The 27865-nt window shown below is 46.8% G+C and overlaps 1 protein-coding gene across 3 annotated transcripts in view; it reads left to right on the forward strand.

Annotated features, from left to right (window-relative positions):
- The first annotated feature begins 1060 nt into the window (after positions 1-1060).
- The window catches only part of CACNA1E (calcium voltage-gated channel subunit alpha1 E), a 326283-nt gene continuing 299478 nt past the window's right edge, over positions 1061-27865 (forward strand). For all 3 annotated transcript variants that reach the window (XM_061161261.1, XM_061161262.1, XM_061161263.1), the window contains exon 1: positions 1061-1326. In XM_061161261.1, coding sequence (XP_061017244.1) covers positions 1061-1326 — 266 coding nt within the window. The remainder of the gene's footprint in view (positions 1327-27865) is intronic.

The following is a 27865-nucleotide window of genomic DNA, read 5'->3' on the forward strand; positions in this document are numbered from 1 at the left end:
GTTCCCTGTCTTCTTCTCTGCTCCATCGAGGGGGGAGCTGCCGGGGTGGAAGAGGAAGACCGAGTCATCAGTGAGCAAGTTCGGTCCCTGGACAACTCCCGTACCAGGCCACCGCTGGGCTCGGCTGCAACCTGTTCCTTCCTCGCCCAAGTGCTCGCCCGCCCGCCCGCTCGCTCCCGCCCTCTCCCCGGCGCAGCCGCGGATCGCTGTTGCATGCTGATCGGGGGAGGCGGCGGCGGCGGCGGCGAGCGCTCCGGGAGGATGCTGGCACTCGGGCTTCGCTGCTCTCTGGATGCTTTTCAACTTCTCTCCCAAGCGCAGGAGCTTTGAAGTCATTTGTCCCTCTCCGGTTGGATCGACTTCTTATTTTGATATTTTGGGCGTTGCGGTTTACGCAGGAACCTCAATACCGCTCTCCTCCCTCCCTCCCTCTCTCCTTCTCCACCTTTGGATGCGTCTGTGCTGGCAGGTTTAAAGACCCAAGTCTTGGTTGTGGAATTTCTTAGATGGACTTGCAGGGGCCGGCGTTATAAAGCATGTCACCGTAACCTCGTCCTTGTCTTTTTTTTTTTTTTTGAAAAGTTCTTTTGTTTTCATTTTTCCCCTCCCCCATCAATAAATTACCAAACTGTTACCTAGCGGGCCGGTGCCTGCCTCTCTCCCAGAACTAGGTGGTGCGTCTGCCAGAAGAGGAGCTATGTTTGAAGAGCAGCCTACTCCACCCCTCTTCTCTCCAGTCCCTGAACGCCACCACACACTGGCATTTTGAAAAAAAAAAAATTGTCTCCAGAAACGGAGCACCCCCAAGCTTTCCCCCCCCCCTTTTTTTTCCTCCTTGAGGAATGGAGCTTCGCAGAGGTTGCATTTAGATTCAACAGTTCAGAGCGGCGGGGTTGCTGCTGCCGCCTCTCCGAAGAGCTCGCGAGGCTCCCCGGAGACGTTGGTCCCCGTGCCCGTCTGGATGCGGCTCTGAGACTCCGTGTGTCTTTCTGCTTGTTGCTGTGTGCGGGTGTTCGGCCACGATCACCTTTGTGTGTCTTCTGTCTGTTTAAACTTCAGGATGGCTCGCTTCGGGGAGGCGGTGGTCGGCAGGCCGGGGTCGGGCGATGGAGACTCGGACCAGAGCAGGAACCGGCAAGGAACCCCCGTGCCGGCCTCAGGGCCGGCGGCCGCCTACAAGCAGTCGAAAGCGCAGAGGGCGCGGACTATGGCTTTGTACAACCCTATTCCCGTCCGGCAGAACTGTTTCACCGTCAACAGATCCCTGTTCATCTTCGGAGAAGATAACATTGTCAGGAAATACGCCAAGAAGCTCATCGATTGGCCATATCCTTTCTTGCCCACCATTACTCCCCTCTCCCCTTTGCATTTCTTCGGGTAAGGGGGGAAGCCTAGCATGGAATTTGCCCCCCATCCCTTTCCTGGTGCCGATTTGCCCCTTTGCTGAAGTGCACTCTATACTTTGGTGCATCTAAGAGGCAAGCATGGTGCCGTAGAAACCGATGTGGGCACTAGTGTTTTTCAAGGTAAGACTTTTGGTTTCTGATTTTTCCTCCGTGAAAGTCTCCAGCATTCCTGGGTGCATGGTGTTGCGGTGTTTGCCCCTTTTGGGGCTGGGCTTGATTGGATTCTCGGCCCCCTGGTCCCTTCCCAAGCTGCATAGAACGGGTTGCCTCTAATCTCAGGATTTTCTTTCATACTCAGCCCCCTTTCCGTCCCTTGAAACCATCCCCTTTGCCCCCATCCCCACCAGCTGGGAAGACACCTACTCTGCCTGGAGGAAAGTCGGAAGCTCCGTGAGAGGATTTATCAGCTTAGAAGCTTCAAGAGATCGGAGCCCAAACGCTGTAGACACATTGACAAATGGATAAATAACGCAAGCGTTTGGCCTGGGACCCAGCTAACTGCTGGGGATTGAGTTTAAGTTCTGCTGGAAGAGGAGTGAGTGAGTGTGTCCCAGGAGGCAGTCTCTAATGACACAACCCAACAGCTCAGAGTTCGGGTGCTCTTCTCAGTCACGGCAGAGCAGCTCATCAGGGCCCATTCTTTCCTTAGTCTGGGTTGGGTACTCCTGCCTCTTCAAGCTTGACCAGCTGAGTACCTTCCCCATTCCCAGGATCCAGGCAGACCTGCTGGGCCTGAATTCATCAGTGGAGGGCTGCATCAGCTGAGCCCAGAGGTGTGCAAGCAATCCACCTTTCCTCTCTCTCCAGCTCCATAGGAACTGCTCTCCACAAAGAGCTGTTGGTGGCAGTGTTAGGGTGAACGGCAGAGAAGGAGCTCCTTGGCAGGTTTAGTGAAGCGCATCCAATGCAGGCTGCTGATGAGGCATCTCACGGCCTCGTTCTTCACTAAGAATATGGGCATCTGGCAAGGTCTTTAGGAATCAGGGGCTGCTGGTGAGGGAATGAGTAGGGAGCAAGCTGGAGGCGGGGGGATTATATACGGGGGTAGGCTTGGAGACATGGGACTTTGAAGCTCGTGGAGACATTTCTTGGGAGGGATGCACCTGCAAAAAGAGGCCACTCCTCGTCTTCCTTTGCCTTCCTTCCCTCACACCCACCCAACCTCTAGGTGTGCATCGGGGAGGCAGCTGGAGCCACCTTGGGTCTCCAGTATCCTGGAAGCTTGTGGCTTGCCCACCTTGGGGTCTGGGCATCTCGCTGCTACCCCCACCCCAGCCTCTGGCCTCCGTTTCCTTCCTCCCTAGTTCTCTGCCTCAGCCGCACCGCGATTGGCTGGCGTGTGGGGCTTCTAGGGAGCACCCCTCATTAGAAACGGGGGAGCATCTCTAAGCAGACACTCTTCCTGCTGCAGCTCGCACCCCCCCCCCCCCTTGCACTCCCCTCTCCCTCCCACCCCCACAGAGTGATCCTGGGGCCAGCCGGTGCCAGAGTTAAACCTGTCTGGGGTGAGGGTACGGGCAAGGGGGAAGGGTCCAGCCCCTGCAGTCCCGCCCGGCCGGTCCGCTGCACAAAGCGACAGCTTTCATTGTGTTTCGTGCTGCGGCTGGCTGCGAACACTCCGCGAGCCAGGTCCCTACAGATTTTCCCAGCAGGCACCCCGTTCCTCGCCCGCCCATCTTCTACAATTCTCCAAAATTTCCCACCCACCTTGTGCTGCTTTACAGCGCGCCTCTCTTAGGGGCGTGTTTACCCAGACAGGCGCCCTCCCGTTGCCAGGCGGTAGACAAAGCCGCCCAGCCGCCCCGCGGGTGGCAGAGTGTGCCCGTGGCCAGCTTTGGCACCTCGGACGGCACCTCGTAACTCCCCTCGCGGCCTGGGCTGCACCGTCCCTCCGGGTTTAGCACCTCGGGCACTTCCGGCCCGGCCCAGGCTCCCGGGCGGGGAAATTAGGCACGTTTCCTACACCACGAGGTCGCTGCTTTTCACGTTTTCTCTTCCGCTGCGAAGACGCCGCCTTTCTAGCAGGCGTTGCGAGAGGCGCAAGGTGTGACTGTGGGTTTCACTGCGCTCTTTCCATGTCTTCGGCCAGAATGCGCCAAAAAGTCGAGAGAGACAGTAGGGAGTTAATTTCAGCATCCTACTCCGTGCCTTGGCCCTGAGCCCTATCCCAGTGGTCCCTTCCACCCCATTGTTGGAAGTTTCGCGGTGGTTCTACTGCATGCAGACTGTAACAGTGATCTGCTTAGAGAACATCTGCTAAGGTGTGTAGAGGAGCCCTGTTGGCAAATTGAAAATACACCATGTTTGTTTTTTTTTCCTGGCTGTACAATGTAATTGACTAATATATATTCCCTCTGGTGGTGACCATGTGGAAACATTGCATTTTTGGGGGTTCTGCGTGTGCTGTAATAGGGCATCCAAGTTCCTGGTCTCACCTCTCTTCCTTTATAATTCCTTTCCGGAATTATATTCCTTCTTCTTACTGGGAGTCAGTGTGAGCACTGGTTTACCAGCAAAGCTTTGGAGCTCAGCTGTCTGGGTTCAAATCTCAGTTCCTTCACCAGCCCTGTGACCTTGAAAAGTTACTTTTTTTTCTCTGTGACTCAGTTTCCTTATCTGTGAAGTGAGGACGATAATAATGAGTTACTGGGAGAATTAAATGAATTAATATATGTCAGGTTCCTAGAGCACTGCCTAATAACCTGATAAATATTAATAGGGTCCTTAAGAAATTTTAGCATACCGAAGGGAGTGACCTTAGTTCTTGGTGAACTAAGTCTTCTAGGTTTTTGCCTCCCAGAGACAGCAAGGTCAGCATCCTCATCACCTAGGGGCTTTTTAAAAATTCAGAATTCCAGATGCAGAGAAGAAACCAGTGGTTATCACCGGGGAGAGGGGCAGAGGGATGGGTAAAATAGGTGAAGGGGATTAAGAGGTTCAAACTATCAGTTATAAATAAGACAGGGGTGTAATGTACAACACAGGGAAATATATAAAATACAGTCTATATTTTATAATGGAACTTCCCTGGTGGCTCAGTGATAAAGAATCTGTCTACCAATCTCCTACCAATGTAAGAGACATGGGTTTGATCCCTGGGTGGGGAAGATGCCCTGGAAAAGGAAATGGCAACCCATTCTAATATTCTTGCCTGGGAAATCGCATGGACAAAAGAGCCTGGTGGGCTACAGTCCACAGGGTTGCAGATGAGTTGGACACAACTTAGCAACTAAACAGCAACATATTTTGTAATAACTTTGTACAACATGTTATCTATAAAAATATCAAATTGCTCTGTTGTACACCTGAAGCTATTTTCATAAATCAACTATACTTAAAAGCATTTCGGAATCCTGAGCAATGCTACAGATTTACTGAATCAGAATCTGCATTTTAATAAGATCCTCAGGTGATTAGTATGCCCATTTGTTTGGGAAATGCTTCTGTGCTCTATGTAAGGGCCAGAATTTCACAGGATGTAAGATTCAGGACACATGTCAAGACCTGTTTTGAACTGTCATATTCATATGCAACATGCTTGAGGATTTTGATTATTCATGCAGTGCATCCTCAAATACATCTGTTTTTGGCTGCAGAAAGTCACTGGAGAACCAGGAGTTGTTCAGTCTCTCAGTCATGTCCAACTCTGTGACCCCATAGACTACAGTACGCCAGGCTTCCCTGTCCTTCAGTATCTCCCGGAGTTTGCTCAGACTCATGTCTGTTGAATCGGTGATGATCCGGCCATCTCGTCCTCTGTTGTCCCCTTCTGCTCCTGCTAGGAGGAGAGCTAGGAGGATAATGTATAATTCTGTGTGCTGTGTTAGTGGTTTCTGACCACTACATTTTACTGGTCTTTAATCACATTGGGCTGAAAAGTTAAATATAAGGAATGATGTAACTTATACTTGGGGGATTCTCTGATTTGGATGGAGGGTGGTAACCTTATCCAGTTATTAATAGGGAAGGTCTTGTACTTGTGGAAAAAAGTGCCTAGGATAACCAGATTTGCCATGAAGAATGGTGGCAGGTCAACAGTCCACTCTGAATATGTTTCATTTTTCTTGAAAGCTACATCTGCATAGGGAGATAATTTTATTTTCTTATGGCACTCTCTTCTGCAGTGGATACCATAACCTTTTTGAAAATGTTAATCTGATTTAAAATGTGGTATTACATTTTACATGATTCTTCTTTTCTTTCTTGCTCATCTAATAGATCTAACAAAAGGGTTCTCTTTTTCTCAGGGAACTGGCTGCTCTGAATGTCACCCTGCATTTACTGTGTTGTGTGCTTACTGGCGCTAACCTTTCTGTGCCGGGGCCAGTTGCCCTGTAGACCTACAGAGTCTCGCTCATGGTTTGTGAGATGCTCCCCACACATTTGTGCTTTTCTAGGTTAAAAGAGGAAAGAAAGAAATGGCATGTCTGACTTTGTGCCATTGAGGAGCAGTGGGGGACTTCTCCCCCACTGATGGCGTGGGTCAGCTCAGCAGGGGAGCACATGTTTCATGTGGAAATGAACATGGTTTAAAGTAGGAAGATCAAATGTGTTTTTAGCCACTGAGCTAATGAAGCTCATTGTAATGAACCTGTGGATATTCACTCAGGATTTCTTACTGTAGAGGAGTTCATTATAGCCCCAGAGGACTCTGGCTTGAGTCTGAGGTTATGTGCTGTATTGTGGAGAATTTCCCACTGTCAATTGTCCATTATTTTTGGAGGATTTTGGTGAAGATTCCTGAGAGCTTTAGTATTATGGCATATACCTTTCTCCTGCTTTGTTGCCCATAAATATATTGCACCTAGAAAGATAGTAGACTGCAATCCTGGCAAGAATTTCAGATTGGATGTAACTCCAGTGGCTCATGAGTCAGATCACCTTGATTAGGGCACAGGCTGGCAGTTAACAAGAGCAGAGTCTGTAATTGTGTGCTATGACCAGATAATGCAGAGAGCCTTCCCATCTTCTGTGTACCTGGACAAGGCGGCAGTGAAACAGCGACTGTAATTGGCACTGAGGCTACAGGATAAAGGTCTTCATTTGCTGAAGCTCCGAGGACCATCTCCACGTTGCCCAGTGACTTTGCCCTTGAAATAGGTGTGAGAAATACTTCCTCCGGAAACTAGGCTGGGACTTGTCGAGGGGACTATTTGTAGTTGGGAGGTAGCCTGGAAAGCAAGTTGGAGTGAAGGAGTTTGACAGAAATGAAATGACTTGAAGATGGAGACAAAAATACCCTGGCTGTGATAGTTTTGTCTCTTGGTTTGCATGTCATTTCCCCACTTTCCTCCACTTGCTTTCCCTGTGCTAGGGGCAGTGCACCCGATGAATTAGAGGAGGAGGAGAAAAGGAGAACAGGCCTTCTTTTTTATCTTCTTCTGAAAGATCCAGACTCTGGGATTAGTAGCTAGAGCCAAAATTGCTTATCTCTTTTTAGCTGCTGCTGTAAAAAAATGTAGGTGTTTTTTTCCTTTTCCCCTCAAACTCTACTGCATTTTATTCTCTTTATAGGAACATCTGGTTTCTTTCCATCTTCATATTCTTGGTTGAAATAAAATGCAGTCAAGATGTGCTAAACTCTCAGAACTCTCGCATACTCTTCGGCTCTGTGTGTTCCATCAGCTCATCAGGAGCCTCCCTCTTGTCATCTGCAGGGCTGCCTGGGAAACGGCAGCTTCTCAAGCCTGGCCATGTGGTCCAGCCCATCAGAGGCAACTGTGCTGATCTAATTTTGTTTATCACTGACCACAAAGACTTGAAAGGGGGAACTCACACGTGACTGTAATTAATACCCTTTTATTCAAGGAGAGAGAGACCAGGTCCTTCTCTTCACTTTCTCTTTCTGCCCAGTCCTCCGCCCTTTTCATCTTTCTATATTTCTCCCTCTCATTTTTAGGTTCAGCCTTTGTGAATAATTCATTATATGTGTGGGTTTTTCCTAGGCTTTTTAGAAAAGGAAGGTTATTTGTCTTCCTCTTGGTTATGAGCAAGATCTCTTGCAGAGGGCCAGCTTCACAAATCAGCTTTTCCCTCTAAGTCTTCTGTATTTTTGCAGTGGGACTGGGACATGTGAGAAAGGTAACTGGGGGGAATATCTTTTTAAATAGGTTTTTTTCTTGCAGTTTTTGTAATGATCGCCTCCTCTCCAGTCCTGTTTCACTGGGGTGCCCCATCAGTATGCAGCCTTTCCCCTCCTGTATTCAGAGAACGCGGTTAACGAGAAGATATTTATGTCCCCAAGCACTAGTCACTCTGAATCCTCTCATCCTCCTAGGTATTCACGCTGATAATGCTGAGCCACTGAACTAAGAAGCAGACTTCTGTAGCTGCTGCTTTTCAAATTCCGGTGTGGATTCATATAGGATTGGAGTGGGGAGCAGACACTGAAATTAGTGTATCATGCTCCCCTCTGCTCCCATGAGTACGTGGCTTCTAGAGCAGTCTCTTTCAAAGAGGGATAAAAATGCCAGGGACCTCTATCAAGGCTTCTCCTTGCAAACATTCCAAATCTACACAGAGAGGGCTGGTGGAGTGTGGGGGTGGGGGGTGGGAGTGTCATCAGCCTTGCTGTCAGTGTCGTCCTTGATTAAGGACAGAAAATATAGCCCAAAGTGTTTAGGCTCCTCCAACCAAGTGGTCTGTTAGGTGTTAAGCTTAGTTCAGAGTGCTGTCTATGGTGTATTTTTGACTGCTGAGCACCCAGAGAATGTTTGGGCTTCCCAGGTCGTGCAGTGGTAAAGAAGCTGCCTGCCAAAGCAGGAAATGCAAGAGATACTGGTTTGATTCCTGGGTTGGGAAGAGTCCCTGAAGTAGGAAATGGCAGGCGACCCACTCTGGTATTCTTGCCTGGAAAATTCCATGGACAGAGGAGCCTGGCAGGTTATAATCCATGGGGTCACAAGAGTCAGACACAGTTGAGTGACTGAGTGCGTGCATGCGCAAACACACACACACACACACACACACACACACACACACACACGATTTTCTGTTCCCTGCATCTTTGACCGACATTTGGCTACGGACTCTTAACCCTATTTATGAGCCCCTGTGTCCTCATCTCTGGAAAGCTAGGAGCAGCCAGAAGATATATCCTCAAGAGGCAGAAATGGGCCAGATTAAGGAGCACAGCACTAAATGACTTTAAAAGTGTCTGTATCTAGTCCGTCCTCGACCCTGTCCCTGGCACTGTGGTAGTTTACCCCGTAGGGACTTCCTCTTGTATTGGAATTTTGAGTTCTAAGTTTGTTGGACTGAACAGTTCCACTCTCAGCCGTTTTGGACTGTTTAAAGGCCTGCAGTGGATGCATTTGTAAAGCAGTTCATCCCAGAGGCGGGTGGGCAGGGGTAGAGGCTATAGCTCCGGGCTAGGCTCCAGCTCTAGGCTCCTGTGGTCCAGCGGAGTGAGTGGCTTCAGGGCAGGGCCCTCCCGTGCCAAGTGTGGTCTTTTTGCCTGTGGGTGGTTGATTTGAATTGCTGTTGCCACTCTGCATAATTTTGAGGCTTTTTTTGGCTGCATTTGGTCCTGCTGCATTTTTGCTGCATCTCTTTCCCCTAAACGCTGGATAATTTGGAAAGCCTGTCTCAGATGTATGCACTGGCTTTCTGAAGGCTTGTGTCAATAAAGCCAGATGGTGACAGTGGGGTGGGATGTCACTTTTATTTTCCTCCTCCCCATTTGGGGGAGATGAAAAAGATGTGGCCAAACAGTAGGTAACAGGTTAGAGGGGAGAAGTGCTGTGGTCGGTGAGGTTTGTCAGTGATTTGACTCAGTTGTCATTTCCTCAGCCAAGACACAAGGGGTCCTTAGTGACCTCCGGGACCCAGAGAAGAGCCTCTGCAAACCAGCGAGAGGAGGAAGTTCCTGCTCTCCAGTCTTTCCCAGCCTTCAGTTCAGTTTTAGGTTTGAAGTGTTTCAAACTTTCTGTGCCTCTTTGTCAATTTCTACACCATTGTCTCATGGGGCTGGTCAGAGTCAAAAAGCATGAAATAGATTTTCAGCAGTCAGTCACTGACGTCCTGGCCATTTCCAGCTGTGTGCTGTTGGAAACTGTCTCCCTCCAGCTCCATCAGGGATGTTTCTTTTCAGCAGGTGATTTCTATCAGCATCAAGGCTAATTCCTCACTTAGCCTCTTTGTGTGGAAGTCATAGGTATGCAGTCTGTCAGTTTCATCTCTACCATTGGTCTTCAAACTTCATTGTGTCTCAGAATTTCCTGAAGGGCTTGTTAAAATACAGATGACTGGATCTCAGTCCTGGAGTTTCTGATTCCCTCCAGAAGCTGAAAATTTGCATTTGTCACAAGTTTTCAGGTAACACTGATGTTGCTGGCCTTGGAACCATACTTTGAGAAAAACTGCTGTGCCTGGAGATGTCTTTAGAGAAGACTAGTCTTACAAATCACCTGTTGAAAATCTCTGTCTCATGTAACAGCCTGAAGCCTTGTTGTTAACAGGGGTTCTTTTGAGTTCCGGTCATGAGTCTTTGAGACTTTCTTTACCAAAATGCAGATGATCTTGGGAGCAGGGACATAGTAAGCTAGTATATGATATTATCAACTTGGTGGTTCTTCTTCTTTCTGGGCTTAAGACTGAGAGCAGTCTCTTAGAACAGGCAAAGGACATGTCCCATTTAATTCCAGCACCTAGCACAGTGTTGGCACTCGGTGAGCGTTCAGTAATCTATTGTTGAATGATCAAATTCATCAGTTACTGTTGATTAAACACAAGCATAACTGAGGTGCCTGTTAGTGTCTAGTGTTGTACTGACCAGGTCCTATAGGACCCGGTGTAGCCTGAATAGGGGGAGAGGAGGATGGTTAGGAGGTGGTCAGGGCACTGGATAGCTGGCAGGGGATTGGAGGGTCATTAAATGGGAAGTTGGAGGTTGTAAAAAGTATTTTTACCTAATTCAGAAGGTTGGTCAGGGTCGCTTCAGTTTCTGTAACGTTCACACAGGCTGTGCAAAAAGTACACTGTGTCTGTTGTTATCTGGCATTTGCTTGTACAGAACTCTTTATTAATTGGCACTTAGAGATCTATGGTTTAATAACAATTGAGATTTGTACTGATGGTCCCTAGGTACCACAAAATGCCGTGGTGCTTTCTGAATGTGATCAACAAAGCATTCGTTACATTATGTTCAACATGGTTTGAATGGTGTGTGTACTTTATTGTATTTGGAGCTTTTGCAAATTGTAATCCATATTGATTATATAAAGTGTCTATCACTTTTTTCCCCATTAAAACCTTCTTCTCCAATTACACCAGATAACAGGGGAATTTTGACTTTGTTCTAAGAATGAGTCCTTTTTACTCTAGCAATGCTGTGGGACCTAGAGATGGATCCTCATACAATTGTCATAATGTCAGATGGTGGTTAGAACAAAGTCATTATTTTTTAAACGGATTGATATCTCAGCAGGCTTTAGATTTACTGGGCGAGTTTTCCAGCTGACAAGCTGGCATTGCATCTGACTGGCTATGCTTGGTTCTGTGGGTTTACGTTGAAAATGAACCCCCAAAATTTCCAAGAGAATCTCTAATAAGCATCTCAGCAAGCGGTGATGCTAGTGGTAAAGAACCTGCCTGCCAATGCAGGAGACCCAAGAGACGTGGGTTTGATCCCTGGGTCGGGAAGATCCCCTGGAGGAGGGCATGGCAACCCATTTCAGTATTCTTGCCAGGATAATACTAAGGACAGAGGACCCTGGAGGGCTATAATCCATAGTGTAGCAAAGAGTCAGACATGACTGAAGTGACTTAGCATAGCACAAGATGTAGGCAGGTGATGCTTTCCCCCAGTTGACTGACTCACCTAACTTTTGTACCTTGGACTGTTCTGTGCTCTGTTATACTCCTGTCTCATTTCTGCTTGATCAAGATCAGAGGATGTTTAGCTTGAAACTGTTCATTGCAGGGTGATGGTCTTTAGATGCTAAAGGCTATGGAACTTTAGAGTTGGGATTGACCAGAATGACTGTCTTGACATCGAGATGATTGTTCCTGGAGTATGGGGACAGTTAGATCCCTCTGGTACAGTGTTTTCTTGCTTTCTGTCTTGGAATCACAAATCCCATTGCAATTTAAGTGATCCTGTGGCCCCTTATTTCCCAAATGTAATACAGTTTTGCAGTACATTTCATTTGGGAGTCGGGGGATGGTCCATGGATCACAATTTTAAAATGCTGACTATGCTAGAAAAGTCCCACATTCTGGGATGTTGGGATGCTGGGCCATTGTAGCCTATAGATACAAGTATGATGGGAACTCCACAGGAAAGAACTACAGATCTATGTTGGTGCGAGTGCATCAGCACGCTGCCATGATGAAACATGCACATTCTAAGCAGCGAGCCCTAGGGTAATTCAGGAACTCTTGCTGTATCACCCTGATAGATGACCATCAGGCTTCCACTGTCAGGGTGCTCTTCCATTCTTAGAAAACTTAAAGGATAGCAAGTTGAAATACTCTTCCTTATAGTTTCTACCTGTTAGTTATTTTTCCCTCCTTTTCTGTTTTATAAAGCAACACAGACCCAAATCTCCCTCTTGTTCACTTGTACTGTGAACACAGTACTATAGCACTGAGCAGTGATGCAGGCTAGAACTTTCTGTGATGATGGTTATGTTTTTATCTGTGCAGTCTAATGCTGTAGCTGCTAGCCACATGTGGCTTCTGAGCACTTGACATGTGGCTGTCATGACCGAGTGTTAAATTTTGTTTCATTTGAATTAATTCAAATTTAAATAGCCACATACGGCTAGTGGCCACAGTACAGGGCAGCAGAGGTAGAAAGTCTGCATAGGGTCAGAAAGTCTTGAGTCGCTATCTGGGATCTGTCCGTCATTCGCTCTGTGACTGGACAAGGTTTCCCTAGCTTGGTGAAAAGGCCTTCTTGTGATCCACTTTGCACATGGCTCCACCCTGTCTCAGCTGCCTTAATGCCCTTCTCTCCCTCTGGGTCAATGGGCTGCCTGAAGGGACCATCCTTTCCCAGGCCTCTGTGCTTGTACACTTGCTGCTGTCTGTGTCTAGAATGTCTTCTCTCTCTCCCCCGACTGCTCGGCTTTAAGACTGTACTCGAGGTCATTTCCTCCAGGAAGCCTTCTTTGATTTCTCTCAGCAGAGTAAGACCAGCTCCCTCCTCCTGGTTCCCACATGATACCTGGTTTATTACTTTATTGTAGTACTTACCCCATAGTTTTGGTATTGGTTTTAAATCCCTGTAAGTGAGAGCTCATTATCTATAAGTTTAAATTACCAGGACATAGAACAGTGCTTATTAACATTGGCATTAAACATGTTTATTTAAATTAAAATAATTTTTTAAAGTTTCTTTTTGTGAAGAAATTGTATTCTAGTTCTAATGACTTGAGGTTGTAGTCATCTGAAAACCTTGGATCTTTTACTATGAATTGATGGCAGAGTTAATTTTCTCTCACGCTGTTCTCATTCAATTTAATTTTTGAATGTAGATTCAGGACTTTGAGTTTATTTCATTTTATCTCCTTGCTTTGGGTCCAACAGTCCATCCTGTGGCAATCCTTTTCAAGTGGGGATGGGGAACTAACATTCATTGGGCATCCATGAACTTCAGACTCCATGCATGTTGTTATCCACATTTTATATATGGGAAAACTGAGGCTAAAGAAGATTAAGTCAGTTGCCCAACATTGTCACCAGTGAACTTGAACCCTGGTGGTCTGAATCCAAAGCTTAGGTGGTTTTCATTACACATTGTTTCTAGACCCTTTTCAGGATAGTGAGCCCTCTTAATGTGAGCGCTATGTCAACTGCAGACAGGATGGGCAGGTGCTTTATCCTTTCATTCAAGTAACTGATGGAAATATGGTTAGAATTGGGACCCTGCCTTCTGCTTACCACTAGTACATTGGTCAGTGTTCATCGACTGTTCAGCTTCTGTCACATTTTCTGAACTTTGATCAGCTGATAGACCTACACCTCATCTGTAAGGATATTGGGCAAGATATCCTTGTCATAGGCTTTGCTGAAATCCATATACACTTTTATACCTATTTCATGCCTGTGCAAAGAACCTGCCTGTAATGCAGGAGTTCTGGGTTCGATCCCTGGGTCAGGAAGATCCCCTGGAGAAGAACATGGCAACCCACTCCAGTATTCTTGCTGGGGAAATCCTGTGGACAGAGGAGCCTGGCGGGCTACAGCCTATGGGGTCACAAAGAATCGGACACAACTTAGCATCTAAACCACCATTCCTGTATTAGGCTTGGAAATAACATCTTGCTTTCTCCGAGGTCCATACTGGGTGTTATTCTCAGAGACTCGCTTAAACAGTATTTTATTTCTTTGCTAGACAGTAGAAGTTTTGAAGTTAAGAATTACAGGAGTTGAAGTGATATCAGACATCAGCTAGTCCAATGCCCAGTTGAGGAAAGCTTCACTTTAGAGGTTAGGATTTACCGGTCTCTGCTTAGAAGCATTAGTGTGCCAGTTAAGACGTGGCCTTTGGATTCAAGTCTTGGTACCACCTTCCCCACTTCTGGTTGTGTGCCTTGGGGAGTTGGTTAACCTTGCTGTGCTTAGAATCCTCAACCATAAAATGGAAATAGAAATGTTACCCGCAGTGTGTATCTTACAGGATTTTTGTGATGATCAGATGAGATAACACATGTGAAATATAAGAATAATGTCTGGCACATAGTAAGCCATGAATACATCTTAGTTGTTAGTATCTGGTTAATTTCAGATGAATCAACATTAAATTTCTGCAGATCAGGTTTCTCCTTCTGACAATACCATTTGCTTTCTACTGACTTTTGTCGGCTCTCTAACCGGAGCCCTGCCCGATGTTTATGTGGCCTCATGTTGGTTTTGTAACCTCGCTGAGTGTCAGCGTCTTCAGGTGTGAGGTGTAGGTCACCCGCCCTGCTTTGCATCCCTTCCAAGACTGTTGTAAAGCTTCAGTTCAGTTCAGTTGCTCAGCCGTGTCCGACTCTTTGTGACCCCATGAATCACAGCACGCCAGGCCTCCCTGTCCATCACCAACTCCTGGAGTTTACTCAAACTCATGTCCATTGAGTCAGTGATGCCATCCAGCCATCTCATCCTCTGTCGTCCCCTTCTCTTCCTGCCCCCAATCCCTCCAAGCATCAGGGTCTTTTCCAGTGAGTCAACTCTTCACATGAGGTGGCCAAAGTACTGGAGTTTCAGCTTCAGCATCAGTCCTTCCAATGAACACCTAGGACTGATCTCCTTTAGGATGGACTGGTTGGATCTCCTTGCAGACCAAGGGACTCTCAAGAGTCTTCTCCAACACCATAGTTCAAAAGCATCAATTTTTCGGTGCTCAGCTTTCTTCACAGTCCCAACTCTCACATCCATACATGACCACTGGAAAAACCATAGCCTTGACTAGATGAACCTTTGTTGGCAAAGTAATGTCTCTGTTTTTTAATATGCTATCTAGGTTGGTCATAACTTTCCTTCCAAGGAGTAAGTGTCTTTTTAATTTCCTGGTTGCAATCACCATCTGCAGTGATTTTGGAGCCCCCCAAAATAAAGTCTGACACTGTTTCCACTGTTTCCTTACATCAGCTAATATGTGGCAAAGTCCTTTTTAAAGATGTTAGATATTAGGGACTTGCCTATAGCTCAGACCGTAAAGAATCTGCCTGCAATGCAGGAGACCCAGGTTTGATCCCTGTGTCGGGAAGATCCTCTGGAGAAGGAATGGCAACCCACTCCATTATTCTTGCCTGGAGAATTCCATGGACAGAGGGCCCTGGCAGGCTATAACCCATGGGGTCGCAAAGACTGGGACATGACTAAACGACTAACAGTACTACCACTACTAACATTTTATTGAGTATTTACTATGTGCCAGATTCTTGTGCTAAGCGTGTCCCATGGATTACTGCATTTATTCCTCATGACAGTCCTACAGAGATATGCATGCTTGTTTTCTGCATTTCACAGTTGGGAGGATTACATGGAGAGGTTAACTCATTTGCCCAAGATTACACAGTACGCGAGAGCTGGAGGCATGGATCAGAGCCCGTGCTCTCAACCACTTCAATGAGGTGGTCTACCCACCAGCCCTTTTTGTTTTTCTTCTCAGAGTTATTGGGTTTACATTTTTAATGTTGCATTAAAAAACACCTACATCCAAACCTGCCTTTTTTCATGCGTCTCTAATGCCAATTTTATACCAACATTGTCTTTGAGAACATGTTTGGATTTACAATTCAGAGAAAAATATCTTTAGGAGCAATAATGTTGCAGAGTTTTCCTAGCAAACTTTTGATGAAAGCAGATAAGATACTCAAAACCATCAGCCTTAGACCAAGGCACTCTGTTTTGTTTTTGTAGACATAATAGTTGGAGGTTTCAGGTGGACTGATTGATGGCCTGTGGAAGGGTCCGTCCTAGAGCCCTGGCTAGGCCTCTGGGTAGGTTTTCTCTCAGGGGTTCTGGGTCATCTAGCTGCCTCCTCCTCATCTTTTTTCGGGCTTCTGAGTATTTAGGGTCTCTATCTTTGTTCTGTCGGAAAAGGGAGGCAGGATTGGATTCCATGAACTCTGGAGGAAGCTTCTGAAAGGGCAAGAGGGATGTGACAGGGAGGGGCAACCTCCATGGCTTGGAGCCCATGGCCATTTGCCTAATGAGCCTGGGGAAGGTCATCTCGCTGGGATACCAGAGGGCATTTTACCTGCAGGAACTGGGTACAGATGTGAATGTGAATGGAGAACTAGGAAGTGGGGTGTCTGGAAGCCAGGCAGAAGACTCAAAGGAAATGAGGGAGTGGGCTTAAAAAAAGTGAAAGGAACTGCCTCTTCTTTCTGCTAACTTTGGATTGTATTTGCAAGGGAGTTTGTGTTTATGAGATAGCTGAGCCATATGGATGTACAGGGATGCATGTGTTCTCCTGCTCTGTTGATACGAGAGCAGTTGAAGGGCGTGGGCTTGTCTGGAGGTGGGGCGAGTAGGCGGATGTGGTAACATCAGGAGGGGGCAGTTCTGGGGAATATGGGCCCACGTAAATTCAGAGGATCTGGGCATTTTGGCAACCTACTGCTCCTTTCTCATAGATTGTTATGTATGTATTTATTTATTTTGAGGTTACCATCTGCCCTTCCTCCCCCAGAGTTTTATGAATAAAGATGTTCCGTCTTCTCTGGGTAACCTCTTTCCCTGGTGATGATTAGAGAGTAACCAACAAATTCCCACCCCTGAATGTACAGGCTCAGAAAGACTGAGCTCACTTATGTCCCAAACATCAGTAGGCAGGCTCAAAGGAGCAAAGCGAAGGAGTAGATTCTAGGAAATGAGAACAATCTCCACACTTCCACCATGAAGGAGGCTAGCTTCAGAACAACCCTGCACAGTTGTAAAGTGTATCATTCTCTTCTCTTAACCTTCATTTCTTTTTATTTTCATGTACTTATTTTTGTGTCATTTTACAAGCATCCTGTGGGGACCATGATCGGGGCCTGGAGAGTTTTCCGTGCCTCCGTTCACATCCCTGGCAATGTTGAGAGGAAAGTATTGTATTGTTTTAGTTGCTAAATCATGTCTGACTTTTTGCGACTGCATAAACTGTAGCCCACCAGGCCCCACTGTCCATGGAATTTTCCAGGCAGAAATACTAAAGTGGGTTGCCATTTCCTTCTCCTGGGGATCTTCCCAACCCAGGGATTGAACCCACGTCTCCTGCATTGCAGGTGAATTCTTTACTGTTGAGCCACTGGGGAAACCCCTCAGAGGAAACTAACCTTTAATAAACACTTATTGTGTGGCCAGCACTCTACAGTGTGCATTAGAGACATCCATCACTTTACACAGTCCTGAGGGAAATAAATATTATTGTCTCTTCTGACAAATGATTAGCCCAGGGTCACAGAAAGACGTGGTCTGGCCAACTCCATTGACTCTTCTCTTCCACTGTACTATACTGCCTTGGATCAGACCAGAAGAGTAGCAAGTACTCTTCCCTAACAGAGCATCATTTTAGGATGACCCTGAACTGCTTGCCTGCATCAGTAGCACCTGCTGGGTATGAGGCTAAACCCATGGAGGAATAAGGAATCAGTAGATGGGAAAAGAGCAAAGATCTCTTCCCCTTCACCACGAAATGGGTCTGCGACAATTTGCCCTGTGTCATTGGAATGCGAACGTCGATTGGAATTGGGGCTCTCTGCTATTTTTGTCTCCTGTCTTCACCAAAAGCTCTGTTGTCAGACTGTCTTTATCACTCTGCAGAGGACTTTTGCTTTGGAAATGCCAATTCTCCTTTTCTTTTTAATATTAGCATAGAAAGTCCATTTTCTGTTTTCCAGCTCTCAAAAGGTCTATTCTCAGCCCTCCCTTTTCCAGGGCACCCATAGTGTGAGTGATAGTGGGAGGAAGCAACTTTTATGACTTTTTTTCTGAAGTTTCATCTTTTGCTGAATGCTTCTGGCTTTGTGGCTAGTTAAGGAAAATGGGGGTTGTAGGGACAGAGGGGCTGCAGAAAAGACTTTACTATCCCAGTAGAGAGTGTAGTAAAGGCTTCTGGTAGGTTTATGAAAAAGCAGCCTTAAATTCACCCCCAGGCCACCATTTTGAGTTTTCTGACTTTTCATTGACAATCTCATGGAGGTATTTCTAGCTAATTGTCATGGAGCTTCTGTTCTTGAAAGTTTAGAAATGTTTCCACTGTAGACACTTGAAAGGTGTGCCTAGGTGTGCCAGGACTCTGCTTTGGTTGTTACTGTTGGATGTCCTCATTAGTAGTTTCTCCAAAGGTGGCTTCTCCTTTCTGTCTCATTTCCCTTCCCATCATGTTACCTGTTAGCACCACAGACTAATAGGATATTAGAGTTACAGGGAACTAAGAGAAACTCGAATCAAACCCTCATTTATCTGTAAGAAAGCTGAGGATCAGAGAGGTTAAGTGACTTGCCGCTGGTCTCTCAGTAAGTGACGGCGGCAGGGCTGGAATCCAGTACTCTTGACTCTCAGTTCAGGACTGCGTTTATCACATTTCCTCTGTGCTTTCTTCAGTCTTTGTCTACTCATCATCCTTCTATCCCTTCGTCCTCTTTCTGGGATGTTTTCCTCCTGTCTTTAGTTAGCAGGTATATATTTTTAGTGTTTCTCTAGGGCGTTGAAGACTGGATCATGATTAATAAGAAAGGACTTAATTAAGAAAAAGGAGGAATGGACCAGAGAAGGAAAATTCAAGAGAAGCCAACCAGCACGAATCCAATTGAATACATGAATGGGATTGGGAGGCAATCCATGAGAATGGATTATGAGAATGGGAGGCAGTGGTTCAGAACAATGGCTAATATTTCCTTCTCCCAAAATGTTGCTTGAGAATGCTATGAAATGATAGTAGTTAACAGGCAGTGAGCTTCTACCCAGCACAAGGATCACATCTCAGTAGATGGGAGAATGGATGCTCCAGCCTGTACTTATCTTAGTGTTTTCTGGACTCTTCAGTGGTCCTGAGAGAGTAAACCATCCAGACCCTAACCTTAAGAGAGATGCTCTTGAGAATAGTCAAGTAGGGATGGAGAAGTAAACTCAGTAAAAAGATCCCTTTCTTTTAGAAGCCTCCTTTTCAAGCCAGGAAGCCAAGGGAGTTTTATTTGATTGCTCTGTAATAGATTCCTAAGCTTTTCAGGAATCCAGAGAGGTTTCTGGTCCTGGCTCTGGAAAAATCTTATTCCATCTGTGATTTCAGTATCTACATCTATAAAATGAGTGTGCTGGATTAGCTAACGGAACTCTAAGGCACCTTTCATTTCTTACCGAGGTGCCCCTGGGATTCTAGTTTCCTCGTTTGTTATCTCACGTGAGTTAAGGGCACCTTTAGCTGTCACTGCCTTCACCATGGAAGGCAGTATTCTTCTCCCTGACTGCACGTGAAAATCAGCCTGAGTCCTTCTGGATATTCTGATACCCAGACAGTAGCTGAAATGAATTAAATTAGAATTTCTAAAGATGGGATACCTGTATCTTTAATTTTTAAAAGCCTCCCAGGTGATTCTGCTGTGTAGACAGGCTGAGATCCACTGATAATCTAGAAGAAGAGGAGAGCCTTTACCTGATTTGTTTCTTTGAAATATGCTTTTAATCACATGTCTTGGTTGCTTCCTCTCCATTATCTTATAGCCACAGTGATATAGTGGCGGGGCCTCCCAGAATTCAGCCTGAGAGAATGGGGTGATTGATTCTTCTGTTTCATGGTGTTAGCAGACGGTTCACCTGTGGCTGCTTCTTGCACACATTTGGCTACACAGGTCCCCAGCCTTCTGTGCTAAGGGTGATGCTTCAGACTTCCAGAAGGCAGGTCTACTAGGAGAGCATCTCGAGTCTAAGGAGCAGAGTGAGTCTTGCTGACCCAGGAGGCCCTTGAGCAAGTGATTGAAGATTCATTGGCTTTCTTTCTTCCTATTTGTTAACTCCTTGTATGTAGGAGGGTTGTCTAGCTCAACTGCTGTCAAATTTAGGTGTCTCTAGTATCCTTGATGGTCTCCTAGGGACATGGAGCTTGCAGTGAGTGGTGAGTGGAACTGTCTAGTCACAGCTTGTGGGTTTCAATTGTGTGTATCTCTTCCCAACTCCGTGTGCATGGGTGTCAGGTTGGTAGCTTGAGATTGCCATGAAGACAGGTTTACACTCCAGAAATTGACACTTGCTACACACCAGGGCTTTTCTCCCTTTAGGGAGGATGGTTTTTAAACATTTATTCATGCAGCACTTAGTTTACTACTTAACAAAATGGTTCATTTGCTTGTGGAACTTCTCTGAGTTGCCTCAGATCTGCCTTTGGGTGGCCGCTCCACCCAGTGGTCTCAGCCTTGCCCTTCGGAAGAACTTAGACAATTTCAGCATCCCCTCTGACAAGCTAGCCCTTCAGATATTTGATAAGAACTATGATGTCTCTCTCCAGTCTTCCTTTTGTAAGCTGAAAATCCTTAGTGCTGTCAGCATTTTCTCATGTGGTTTTGAGGCTCATAGGTATCTTTGAATGTTGGGGTGCAGTAGCAGGGTTTTTAAAAAAAAACAACAAAAACTTCTGCCAGAGATGATCTGTGGACTTTTTCACAGAAGGCTTTTCCTTTTCTTTTTGCATTCAGAGTACCAGCTGAGCCCCACAGAGTCAGTGGGGACGTGGAGTAGGCTACAGTCTTGGGTGTGGTTGCTGATGGCAGCCCACATTCTTTGCCTAAAACACATGTTGCTGCCAGAAAGGCTTGATGGGCTTGAATTCGTCAGAGTGTCATCAAAACACAGATTCTGGTTTCTGAAACAGGTAATTTTCCCACCACTGTTTTGTTTTCCTTCCAGAGGCTTTTAATATTTCCCCTTTCTTTCTTCCCTTTTCTGTGGCATTCAATCATTTGTCTCCTGATCACCAAAACTCTGTGTCAAATGACAGCGTTTTGAGTCCAGGATTCAGCGTGACACACAAAAAGGGAATTTGTTAAGGTTTATCCAGCCGTCTGTTAGTGAGAGGAGAGAGAGAGGGAAGCTGGTGTTGGCTGAGTTTCTCAGAGTCACCACTTCCCATCCTTTTGGAATTGGGGCTCAGCTGAGACTGAGCACTGGTTAACCACATTGGCAATGATGTGAGCTTCCTTTCAGTCACTTTATATAGGGGGCAGGGACATGGGAGTGAGATGGGAGTTGTTTGGTCTAAAAGCAATGAAAAGTTCAACGCAGCTACACAGCCAACATTGCAGGGTTAGTGCTAGGGCTCTTTTGTTTTGAGTAACTGAGTCCATTGACCTCCCTAAGAGAGCAGTGGGCCGTATGGGCAAACAGAAAGCCTTTTGGGGGGTTCTCTGCCTCTTTGCTATATTCTCAGCATTGCTTCCTTTGTCTTTCATTCATTAGAATTTCAGTCTTTAGGAGTAGGTGTAATGGCATTTCCATCTTCTTGACAGAGAAAGAAGGGAAAGAGGTGTGTTCAGGACTGCCTGTCAGATGGTGAATTTGAACAGAGGCAGCTGTTGTCATGGTGATGGTAGGTTGCATCCCACCACTATGGAAACCAAAGTTAAAAAACTGGTGTTAAGGCTGGAAGTCACATGACACATTTTTGTTTTGTTTTGTTTTAAAAAAAGAGAAAGGGGTTTGGTTTTTCGATCTGATTTTTTTTTAAGGCGAGTTGGGTGGTGAGAAAAATTCCAATACGGGAAGCGATGAGATAATGAAATGGGACAACGCGAAGTATGCAGAGCCTTCCACCTCATTTTCCTGCTTGTTAGCAGTGTGTTTCTGCTGTAATGGGGATGGGAAAGAGAGGACAGATCCAGAATGGATTTCCAGAATTGCAGTCAGAGTTGTGTACTGATTCTTCCATCACAGGAACAAACACTGGGGTTTAGCTCTCTTGCCCTTCAGTGGCTGTGTGTCAGCCACCCCATCGATCACTTTGGGACAGAGACTGGAAACCTAAAAATAAGGACTGAGAAAAGAGAGGAGGGTGGAGTTGAGGGCGTGACTTGCCCCAGATATGAGAGTGGTTCATACATTGATAAATTCAGATGCTTAGCATTGTCTTTCAGGAAATTGAAAAATTTATCAGTAACCCCTCAGAACCCCAAAGAATGCAATGTCTCTCTCTATTTCCTTTCCTGAATGAGACTGTGTCCTGCTGGGTCAGGATGCTGTGTCCTGCTGGGTCAGCCACATAAGCAGGTTCAAAGAAGTCCAGGAGGAGCCCATCTGGGAGCATGTTAGCCTCTGGGCCGAGGCTTCCTTGGACCATGACTTACCTCCGAACCTGGCCTTTGACCTCTGAACCTGACCTCTAACCTCTGAACCTAGGTCGGGCAGAGCTGCGAAGGCTTGCTGAGAGTGTTAGAAAGCCCTCTTGGCTCACCATCTTTTTATCTCATAGTCACTCCTACTTTATCCCATGATCTGGAGAGAAGGTGAAACATCTTTCCAGGAAGGAGAGCTGGCCCCAGGCCTACTAGGGCTGGTTTGGATTTTCTTTTCAGTCTGGGAGGCATTGAAGAACTGTGCATACAGCGTGTGTGGAAAGTCTGGGAGACAGCTATTCCTGTGAGAATACTGGCCTCTCGGGAGGGGTGCAGACAGAGTCTGTGGAGACGATGTGGTGGCCCTGTCCATGTCTGGTTTAGGCATGCGGTCCTGTCTCTGCCCTACTTCTGGTCCCTGCAGGGCAGATGTATCGTTCTCCATGGCCCAGGCAGGGGATATGATCTCACCAGCATTATCTCACTGCATTTCCATCAGGGTCTGTAGGAGCCAGAGCCAGACCTCTATGATGGTTCAACCCCTCCCGTTCTTAGCCCTGGCCTTGGGTGTGATGAATGTCCCCTCTAATCACTGGGAAAGATTGCATCAGAGCCATCAGCTTCATAAATCCTCCTCTGGGGATTGCTGTTTGGATGTGCTTTCCGTATTCCCAGGAGGTTCTGAGCCAAATGTCTTTGCTCTCTTCCCAGAGACCCATTACCATAATTTTCTTTTCAATCCTTTATTGCTGTGGGTCTCTTCCATGTCAGCCCCTGGCTGCAGCCAGCCAGCCAGCCCACTCCCGGAGGCTCTGACCACTCACAGATGCTTCCCCCAAAGCTTCAAGCCACAGCTGATGCTTAAAGATGGATTTAGTAGGAGAATGAAAATGACTGTGTATGTGTGTAGCACCTTACAGTTTTCAAAGGTTTCTTTTAAAAAATATTTATTTTATATTGGAGTATAGTTGATGTACAATGTTGTGTTCATTTCAGGTGTATAGTAAAGTGATTCAGTTATGCATATACATGTAGCTGTTCTTTTTCAGATTCTTTTCCATTATAGGTCATTACAGAGTACTGAGCAGAGTTTGCTATGCTATATATACAGTAGGCCCTTGTTGATCATCTATTTTATACAAAGTAGTGTGTGTATATTCACGTGTCATCTTAGACTTTGATCCTTATGTTGTCCTTGTTTGGCTCTGGAGGAATGGGTGGTGGTGGTTTTCCCTGATTTGAGTACCATGCTGGGGTGACTTTTGCATGGAGAACAATGGCTCTGGTTTCCATTGCCAAGCTACGTGTTCTCCATTGCATTCCAGGTCATGAGGGAGGTTCTGATTCTTCTCATATTAAAAAGGCAGCCTGAAGGTCTTGGATAGCTAGATTTCACTATGATTCATTTTTAAACTATCCCTTTGGTGTTGAAGAAATCACAGACTTGGAAGCACCCCCTGCTCCAAGACTGTCTTTGAGTCAACATTCCACTTGTTAGAATATGGCTATGCAGCTGAGGGAGGAGTGGAAGATCGTGCACAATGATGCCCAGGCCGTCTTCTCACTTGCTTCCATCTCTTAGAATTGGGCATCCCCAAATAGGAGTCGAGGATGGACAGGAGGAAAGGAGACAGACTTGCCCTTAGGGAGCGTGCTCTGGGCCTGGGGTGAGGGATGAAGATGGGTCCTGAGGCCTGCTATCCTGAGACTGTGCTATTCTGGACTCCCCCAGGAGTTTCCAGGAATGGCTTAGGCACCCACAGGCTGCCCCCCACAAAAGCACATTCTCTACCAGCCCTGGGGTTGGCATGAGAACACAGCATTCCATCTGCCTGCCTGTCCCTGGTGGGCCCTCGGCCCCTCTGAGCTTATTCAGTCTCCTAAGAGTTCCAGCCTCACAGCTCTGAGATGACGCTGCTGAGAGCAGAAGGGACCTAGAACCAGCATCCAGGTGGTGTAGAGATGCTTATCTCTGGGGGCACCCAGGTTTGCTGTGTGGGCCCCAAGTCCTGCTCAGTCCTGTACCTGCACATCAGTCCCTGAGGGGCATTGATGGGGAAGCCCTGCTGGGTGGGTAGAGGGAAGAAGCTCCCAGGCCGGGCCCCCACGGTTCTGTGGGCAGGCAGAGCCAGCGCCACCGTGGTAGCCAGTGGCTCGCCGGGAGGGCCGCCCTCCCTGTCCCCTGCCCTGGCTCTCTGGGCTTCAGGACAGGAGATGAACAAATAGAAGGTGTGCGGGCCAAGCCGTGCTGCTTGAATTAGCTGTGTTGCTAAGGAAACAAGTCAACCATTCGAAGGAAGGAGCATTGGGTAACGGAGATAAATCAATAAGGAAACCTATTTTTATCATTTCCCTAATGATTGTCTTGAAGCTGTGAGATGGGGAAGGGAGAGTTGGAGTGACATAGGTCCTCATTAATGGGCTCAGAGGGAGAAAGGAGTGAAGGGGTGTTCGGGGAGCTTGCCAAGAAAGTTTATAAAATGAGGCCCCTAGCAAGCAGACAGCGAGACAGATGCAGAGGAGACAGCTTTGCAGGTTTCAAAGAACTTCCATGGCCATTTCCTCATTTGGTCCAGTCTCTTTGTTCTCCTGTGTTTGATCCTCTCAGAAATCTTGAGCTAATAATTTCCATGACCCTCAGGTTGGTATGGGTTTTTATGTTGGTTTGTTTACTTGTTTGTTTCAGAATAAATCTAGCTTTAATTGATTTCACAACTGTATATGAATACATGCTCATTATAACACAATGCATTAAGGAGCAAAGAAGAAATCCTACTTCCCCAAGAAAACTCATTATCCTTCTAATAAGACAGATTTTTTTCCTTTGCTCTTAGAAATTCTTTTTTTTTTTTATTCATTAAAGGGATCTTCTATGCATGCTGGTTTCTTTTTTTGAAGAGCCAATATGTGTACATCACTTGGCCAACAAAGGTCCATATAGTCAAAGCTATGGTTTTTCCAGTAGTCATATACAGATGTGAGAGTTGGACTATAAAGAAGGCTGAGCACTGAAGAATTGATGCTTTCACACTGAGCTGCTAGAGAAAACTCTTGAAAGTCCCTTTGACAGCAAAAAGATCAAACCAGTCAACCTGAAAGGAAATCAACCCTGAATACTCATTGGAAAGACTGATGCTGAATCTCCAATACTTCGGTCACCTGATGTGAAGAGCCGACTCATTGAAAAATACCCTGATGCTGGGGAAGATTGAAGGCAAGAGGAGAAGGGAATGACAGAGAATAAGGTGGTTGGATGGCGTCATTGACTCAAGGGACAAGAGTTTGAGCAAACTCTGGGAGATGGTAAAGGACAGGGAAGCCTGGTGTGCTGCAGTCCGTGGGATCACAAGGAGTCAGACATGACTTAGTGACTGAACAACAAATATGTGTACATGGCATACAACATACAACATTCAAATGTGTGTACTATATAGAGAAAGTATGGGTAGCTCTTGTAAGGACAGCTTTGGCTCCGGTTTTCCTGTGCTGTTCACTTGTCAGTTGACTGATTAATTTATTAATTAGTTAAAATCCAGTTACAGGGTGCCCACTGCATGCTGGACACTAGGGTGCAGAAATGCCTGAGTTAGGCAGAGCCCTTGCCTGCAGGCTCCCTCACTGCCCTGTCAGCCCCATTTGATCAAGATCTCTGGCCACCAGCAGTCTGGACACCAGGGAGAGCAAATGTTCTCCAGTCTGCATTTGGTGTCAGGCCCAGACTGTAATGGACTCACTGAGTTCCTGGGCAGGAGGCATCAGGGTCCTGGACGGACCTCCGTTCTGTTTCACTATGGGCGTTGCTCTTTGAGGCCTGGGCAACATGGAGTTGCCTTTGACCTTTCTGAGCACGTCTTTGTCTAGCCTGTGAGGTGCATCCTTCTGCCCTGCGGGCCCTTCCTTGCAGCCCAGGCTCTTCCCCTGGGAGATACATCAGAGCCCTTGCTAAGGCCTGAAATTCTGTTTCAGAAAGACTGGGAGCAGTGCCCCTGAGTTAGCTCCCAGAAGTGGGGGTCCAAGCCAGCGGGAGTGACTATAGCCTGGTCATTATGATGGCTCCTCAGCGGAGCTGCTGCTCACAGTCGGGGACGCCTCCCTTTCATTTAGCCTGCGCTTAACACTGAGTGAGCTTCTCCTCTGTGTCTGGAGCTCTGCTGAGCCCCACCAGTGGAGACGTGAACAAACCCTGCTCCTGCTATCCAGGTAGAGTTTCTTTGGGGAGATCAATGTGATGATGAAATTGCACCCTGCGGAGAACCAGGGGGGCGGACAGGGAGAAGACTTTACAGGCCAGGTGATATTTCACCTTGATCTTGATATATGACCAAGAGAAGAGGAGAAAGGCCATTGCAGGAGGAAGTGAAAGCACTGAAATGTAAGGGCCCATTCTTTGTACTTTGTTCAGAAAGAGAGGCAGACGGGAGGTTGAAGGGAAGAGCTCCAAGGGGGAGTGGCTGGGGCCTGGGTAGGATTGGGTGATCTCTCCTGTTCTCCTCTCCTAAGATTTCCCTGGCCCCCTTCTTTCTTTTACCTAGTCCACAGATAAACTGAATTCCCATAGTTTCATCTTTACTTTTGCACCATAATTTCACCCCAGATTCTTCAGTGCTCCAGACATGAATTCATCCTGAGGTCAAGGCGCTGTACAAGGCCTAAAGGAACATCCCTCTCAAGGATGTGTGTACTTGACATTTTCAAAATTTTAAGCCAAAGGATCACTGCTCTGAGTGGACCCTTAGACATCAGACTACAGGCAGAGGGTTTGGGTCGGGAGGATGTGGAAAGAGTGTCTTCTCGGAACCTGTGAATTACCAAACTCTCACTTTTAGATTCTAGCCTCCTAGGCCTTGGGTGGTGCTATTTATTGAGCCCTTGTGAATTCTCAGCCATCCAGATACCTGGCCAGTCACAGGACATCTGGCTTGTCAGCTTCTCTCCTGCTGTGAGCGTCGTGTATGGTGATGGCTACACCTTGCTGAGGAGGCTAGCCCTGTGTCTACAAGGCTGATCTGTCTGCACCTGGACATTCTGGGATAGGTGAGCTTATTGGTCCTAGCAGGGAGCTCTGTGCTTAGGTTCTCTGGCTGGGAGGATGCAGGTGTGAAGTGAGTGTGAGGATGGGTGGCAGAGGGGCTGCAACAGCCCGCGTGGGCATTGCAGGGTGGAAAGCCTTGGAGATGCACAGACGCCAGGAGCGGCCTTGCCTGGAGGTCAGCAACTAAGAGCTCCTTTACTTTCAAGTCTTTGGTTATCTCTCTAGTGTGTTCAGGAGAAGAAGCCTGAACCCCCAGTAGACTGATGAGAACTCAAGACTTATCTGCAGCTTGAATGAGAATGTCTGCGTCTTTGGTCCTACTTTCCAGGTCACGTGCTGGGCTCCTTGGACCTGCTGAGCTTGCATGGTCCTTCCAGCCATGGTGAAGGGCTGGTCGAGCCCAAGACTTTCTGAACATTCTTGTTAGAAACAAGGACACAGCATAAGGTGAAAGGCGCATTAGTTTCGCTCCTTCCAGAGCCACCGTGCTCATATCCCTGACCCTTGGGGATTGGCGGTGAGCTCTGCCCTTTGTATTAGGGCTCCCCAGACGTGTTCCTAGGAGCAGCATCCCCAAGAGAGATGCTCTGACAGAAGGGTTCTGTGATGAAAAAGTTTGGGAATGCCGTGCACTACTGCCAGCCCCCTTTGGGGGGAGGGGGGCAGTTTGTGGACAGTAGTAC

This window comes from Dama dama, chromosome 14 (genome assembly GCF_033118175.1).
Source record: "Dama dama isolate Ldn47 chromosome 14, ASM3311817v1, whole genome shotgun sequence".
Classification (NCBI taxonomy): domain Eukaryota; kingdom Metazoa; phylum Chordata; class Mammalia; order Artiodactyla; family Cervidae; genus Dama; species Dama dama.